The 5,504-nt window shown below is 63.1% G+C and overlaps 1 protein-coding gene across 1 annotated transcript; it reads left to right on the top strand.

Moving 5' to 3' along the window:
* Positions 1-253: 253 nt before the first annotated feature.
* Positions 254-4,929, top strand: RPS26 (ribosomal protein S26). The gene is made up of 4 exons (XM_039716820.1): positions 254-411; positions 1,977-2,154; positions 3,878-4,335; positions 4,826-4,929. Exons 1-3 carry the CDS (start codon positions 409-411, stop codon positions 4,039-4,041), a joined length of 345 nt encoding a protein of 114 aa, XP_039572754.1. The 5' UTR covers positions 254-408; the 3' UTR covers positions 4,042-4,335; positions 4,826-4,929.
* The last annotated feature ends 575 nt before the right edge of the window (positions 4,930-5,504 follow it).

Below are 5,504 nucleotides of genomic sequence, written 5' to 3'. Positions count from 1 at the left end.
CTGTGGGGGCACCTTGCATCTGGGGACCCCGGGGTTGGGGACACCCCCGCCTCACTGGGACACCCCCATTTCCGGACTACATTTCCCCGCAGCCCTCGCGGCGGGCGCGCCTTGCGGGTGACGTCACACGCAGTGCGCGGGAGGTTTTTTTCATCGCGTGCCCGGCGCGGATCCCTCCGCCCGCCGCAGCGAAAATAGTCCCTACCCCATCACCGCTCCCGTTAATTCCCCCCCACCTCCCGCCGCTCTCCGCCAACCCCGCCCGCTCCGGTGCCTCGGGCGGAGAGGCTGCGAGCCCTCCTCGGGGAGCGGAGCGGCGGCGGCGGCGCTGCCGGGCGGAGGCAGCGGAGGGATATAAGTTCGGCGGTGGTGCGGCCGCGCCTCTTCCGGTTCTCCCTCAGAGCCGCCATGGTGAGCGCGGCGTGGCCGCCGGGGCCCGCGCGGCTCCGGGGGGGCTGCGAGGGGCCCGAGGGGGCTCGGAAAGGGGCGCGGGGCCCGTGAGGGGCGGGGGGTGGTTTGGGGGGGGGGATTTGGGGGTGATCTTGGGCCCTGGGGCTGATCCTGGGCTCATTCCTGTCCCCCCTGGGGTTGATCATGTCCCCCCTGGGCTCGATTCTGTCCTCCTTGGACTCCCTGGTTTTGATCCTGGGCTCTCTGGGGTTGATCCTGGGGCTGCTCCTGAGCTCTGGGCCTGATCCTGGGTTCTGGGCTCAATCCTGGCCTCCGTGGGGCTGATGCTGGGGTTCATCCTGAGCTCTGGGGTTGATCCTGGGCTCTGGGCTCAATCCTGGGCTCAATCCTGTCCCCCCTGGGCTCAATCCTGGGGTTGGTCCTGAGGTCAGTCCTCGCCTTCCTGGACTCAGTGCTGGGCTCCCCCTGGCCTCCTTGGGGCTGATCCTGGGGTCGATCCTGGACTCTCTGGGCTCAATTTTGGCCTCCCTGGGGTTGATCCTCGGGTTGATCCTGGGCTCACCTCTCTCTCCCCTGAGCTCTGCGGTTGATCCTGAGCTCTGGGGCTGATCCTGGGGTTGATCCTGGACTCTCTGGGCTCCCTGGGCTCAATCCTGGCCTCCCTGGGGTCGATCCTGGGCTCTGGGGCTGATCTGGGGTTCATCCTGGGCTCGATCCTGGACTCTCTGGGGTTGATCCTGAGCTCTGGGGCTGATCCTGAGCTCTGGGGCTGATCCTGAGGTTCATCCTGGGCTCTCTGGGCTCAATCCTGGCCTCCCTGGGGTCGATCCTGGGCTCTGGGGCTGATCTGGGGTTCATCCTGGGCTCGATCCTGGACTCTCTGGGGTTGATCCTGAGCTCTGGGGCTGATCCTGGGGTCGATCCTGGACTCTCTGGGCTCAATTTTGGCCTCCCTGGGGTTGATCCTCGGGTTGATCCTGGGCTCACCTCTCTCTCCCCTGAGCTCTGCGGTTGATCCTGAGCTCTGGGGCTGATCCTGGGGTCGATCCTGGACTCTCTGGGCTCCCTGGGCTCAATCCTGGCCTCCCTGGGGTCGATCCTGGGCTCTGGGGCTGATCTGGGGTTCATCCTGGGCTCGATCCTGGACTCTCTGGGGTTGATCCTGAGCTCTGGGGCTGATCCTGAGGTTCATCCTGGGCTCTCTGGGCTCAATCCTGGCCTCCCTGGGATTGATCCTGGGGCTGATCCTGCTCTGGGGCTGATCTGGGGTCCATCCTGGGGCTGATCCTGGGCTCTGGGGCTGATCCTGGGCTCTGGGGCTGATCCTGGGCTCTGGGGCTGATCTGGGGTCCATCCTGGGGCTGATCCTGGGCTCTGGGGCTGATCCTGGGCTCTGGGGCTGATCTGGGGTCTATCCCGGTGCTGATCCTGAGCTCTGGGGTTGATCCTGGCCTCCCTGAGCTCACCCTGGGCTCTGGGGTTCATCCTGGGGTTCATCCTGGGCTCTGGGGCTGATCTGGGGTCCATCCTGGTGCTGATCCTGGGCTCCCCCTGCTCTCCCCCAGACCAAGAAGAGGAGGAACAACGGGCGTGCCAAGAAGGGCCGCGGGCACGTGCAGCCCATCCGCTGCACCAACTGCGCCCGCTGCGTGCCCAAGGACAAGGCCATCAAGAAATTCGTCATCAGGAACATCGTGGAGGCCGCTGCCGTCAGGGACATCTCCGAGGCCAGCGTCTTCGACTGTGAGTGGGGCTGGGGACCCCGAAACCGGCCCTGGGGACGCTGCTGGCTCACCCCAAAAATCGTTGTGTTGTTACCCCGAACATCCCACGCTGCTCGCCCCAGAAAATTGTTCCAAAACAGCCTCATTGTCCCCTAAAGCAGAGCCTCTGTCACCCCCAAAATGGCTCCTCTGTCACCCCCAAACAGAGCCTCTGTCACCCCCAAAATGACTCCTCTGTCACCCCCAAAATGGCTCCCTTGTCACCCCCAAAGCAGCCCCTGGCTGGCCCTGGAAAGGGTCCTTTGGTCACCCCAAAAATCGTCCCGTTGTCACCCTGAATATCCCACGCTGCTCGCCCCAGAAAATTGTTCCAAAACAGCCCCATTTTCCCCCTAAAATAGCTCCTGTTTTGCTCCCCAAATAATGTCTCTGTCACCCCCAAACTGGCTCCCTTGTCACCCCCAAAACAGCCCCTGGTTGGACCTGGAAAGGGTCCTTTGGTCACCCCAAAAATTGTCCCTTTGTCACCCCAAATATTCCGTGCTGCTCGCCCCAGAAAATTGTTCCTGTCCCTTACAAAACAGCCCCATTATACCCCCAAAACAGAGCCTCTGTCACCCCCAAAACGGTGCCTCTGTCACCCCCAAAATGGCTCCTCTGTCACCCCCAAAACAGCCCCTGGTTGGACCTGGAAAGGGTCCTTTTGTCACCCCAAAAATCGTTGTGTTGTTACCCTGAACATCCCACGCTGCTCGCCCCAAAAAATCATCCCTGTCCTTTCTGAAACAGCCTCATTGTTCCCCCAAAACAGAGCCTCTATCACCCCCAAAATGACTCCTCTGTCACCCCCAAAGCAGCCCCTGGCTGGCCCTAGAAACGGTGCTTGGGTCACCCCAAAAATGGTCCTGTTGTCACCCCGAATATCCCATGCTGCTCGCCCCAGAAAATTGCTCCAAAACAGCCCCATTTTCCCCTAAAACAGAGCCTCTGTCACCTGGAAAGGGTCCTTTGGTCACCCCAAAAATCGTCCCGTTGTCACCTCAGATACCCCCAAAAAATATTCCTGTGCTCCCCGAAACAGCCCCATTTTCCCCCTAAAATAGCTCCTGGTTTGCCCCCCAAATAATGTCTCTGTCACCCCCAAATCAGCCCCACTGTCCCCCCAAAATTGTCCCCCTTGCCCACCCCTGAGAGAGCAGGCTGTGTGAAGCTGCAGTACTGCCCTGGGGGTGTTTTGGGGTCCCTGGGGGTATTTTTGAGGGGTTTTTGGGGTCCCTGGGTGTGTTTTTGGGGTCCCTGGGTGTGTTTTTGGGGTCCCTGACCCCCGTTTCCCCCCCCCAGCCTACGTGCTGCCCAAGCTGTACGTGAAGCTGCATTACTGCCCTGGGTGTAGTTTTGGAGCTGTTTTTGGGGTCCCTGACCCGCGTTTCCCCCTCCCCAGCCTACGTGCTGCCCAAGCTCTACGTGAAGCTGCAGTACTGCCCTGGGTGTATTTTGGGGGGTTTTTGGGGTCTCTGACCCTCGTTTCCCCCCCCCCCAGCCTACGTGCTGCCCAAGCTGTACGTGAAGCTGCATTACTGCCCTGGGTGTAGTTTTGGAGCTGTTTTTGGGGTCCCTGGGGGTTTCTGGGGTCCCTGGGTGTATTTTTGAGGGTTTTTGGGGGTTTTTGGGGTCCCTGGCTGTGTTTTTGGGGTCCCTGGCTGTGTTTTTGGGGTCCCTGACCCCCGTTTCCCCCTCCCCAGCCTACGTGCTGCCCAAGCTGTACGTGAAGCTGCATTACTGCGTCAGCTGCGCCATCCACAGCAAGGTGGTTCGGAACCGCTCGCGCGAGGCCCGCAAGGACCGCACGCCCCCGCCCCGCTTCCGCCGTTTTTGGGGTCCCTGGGTGTGTTTTTGGGGTCCCTGACCCGCGTTTCCCCCTCCCCAGCCTACGTGCTGCCCAAGCTCTACGTGAAGCTGCAGTACTGCCCTGGGTGTAGTTTTGGAGCTGTTTTTGGGGTCCCTGGGTGTGTTTTTGGGGTCCCTGGGTGTATTTTTGGGGTCCCTGACCCCCGTTTCCCCCTCCCCAGCCTACGTGCTGCCCAAGCTGTACGTGAAGCTGCATTACTGCGTCAGCTGCGCCATCCACAGCAAGGTGGTTCGGAACCGCTCGCGCGAGGCCCGCAAGGACCGCACGCCCCCGCCCCGCTTCCGCCCCGCCGTGAGTCCGGGGGGGTCCCGAGGGGCCTGGGGGGGTCCCCGAGGGGTCCCAGGGGTGTTTGGGGGTTCCTGGAGGGGTCCTCGGGGGGTTACGGGGGGGTCCCTGGAAGGATCCTGCAAGGACCGCACGCCCCTGCCCTGATTCCACCCCCCCTGTGAGTCCTGGGAGGGGGTCCCAAAGGGGTCTGGGGGGTCCCCGAGGGGTTGGGGGTCGTCTCTGAGGTGTCCTCGATGGGTTTGGGGGGTCCCAGGGGTGTTTAGAAGGGTCCTGGAGGGGTCTGGGGGGGTTCTGGACTGCACTCCCCCCAGCCCACTTCCACCCTGCCCTGGGTCTGGGGGGTCCCATCTGGAGGGGTCTGGGGGTACCTGGAGGGGTCCCGGGGGGTTATGGGGGAGTCCTGGAGGGGTCCCAGACGGCTTTGGGGGGTCCTGGAAGGGTTTGGGGGGGTCTCAGGGCTCTGTGCCCCCCTAACTTCGGTTTCTCTCTGCAGGGAGCAGCCCCCCGACCCCCCCCCAAGCCCATGTGAGGAGACCCCGGCCCCGCGCGGGACCCCCAGAGCAGAGACCCCCAGAATCAATAAAGGATCTGCCCTGAGCTGCTTCTGTCCTTTGGGGGATTTGGGGGGTCCTGAGGGGAATTTGGGGGGTCCCGAGGGGAATTTGGGGGGTCCTGGGGGGGATTTGGGGGGTCTGAGGGGGTCTCAGCCCCCTCACTATGGGGGGGGTCACCCCATATCTTGAGGGGGGGGCTGCTCCAAGCCTGGCTCTGGGTTTTGGGGACCGCCAGTGTGGGTCTGGGGGCTGCTGCCCACCCTGGAGGGGAGGAAATGGGGGGGCTTTGACCCCCGAGGGGTCTGGGGGTATTTGGGGTCACCTGGGGGGGGCTCCCCAAATCCTCCCCAGGGCCAGGAGCTGCCCCGACGTGGGGGAGGGGGTGGGATGGGGTCAGACCCCTCCCCAGTTTGGGGTCGTTGGGGGTCAGACCCCTCCCCATTTTTGGGGTGTTGGGGGTCAGACCCCCCCCCCTCGTTTTGGGGTGTTGGGGTCATACCCCCCCATTTTGGGTTGTTTGGGGTCAGACCATCCCAGTTTGGGGTTAGACCCCCTCGTTTTGGGGCTGTTTGGGGGGACTTCACCCTGGGAGCTGCATTGGGGGGGGGGGGGGCTTCC

The sequence above is a fragment of the Passer montanus genome, unplaced genomic scaffold, assembly GCF_014805655.1.
Source record: "Passer montanus isolate IOZ18808 unplaced genomic scaffold, ASM1480565v1 scaffold361, whole genome shotgun sequence".
Lineage (NCBI taxonomy): Eukaryota > Metazoa > Chordata > Aves > Passeriformes > Passeridae > Passer > Passer montanus.
This window is presented reverse-complemented; position numbering and strand designations above follow the sequence as displayed.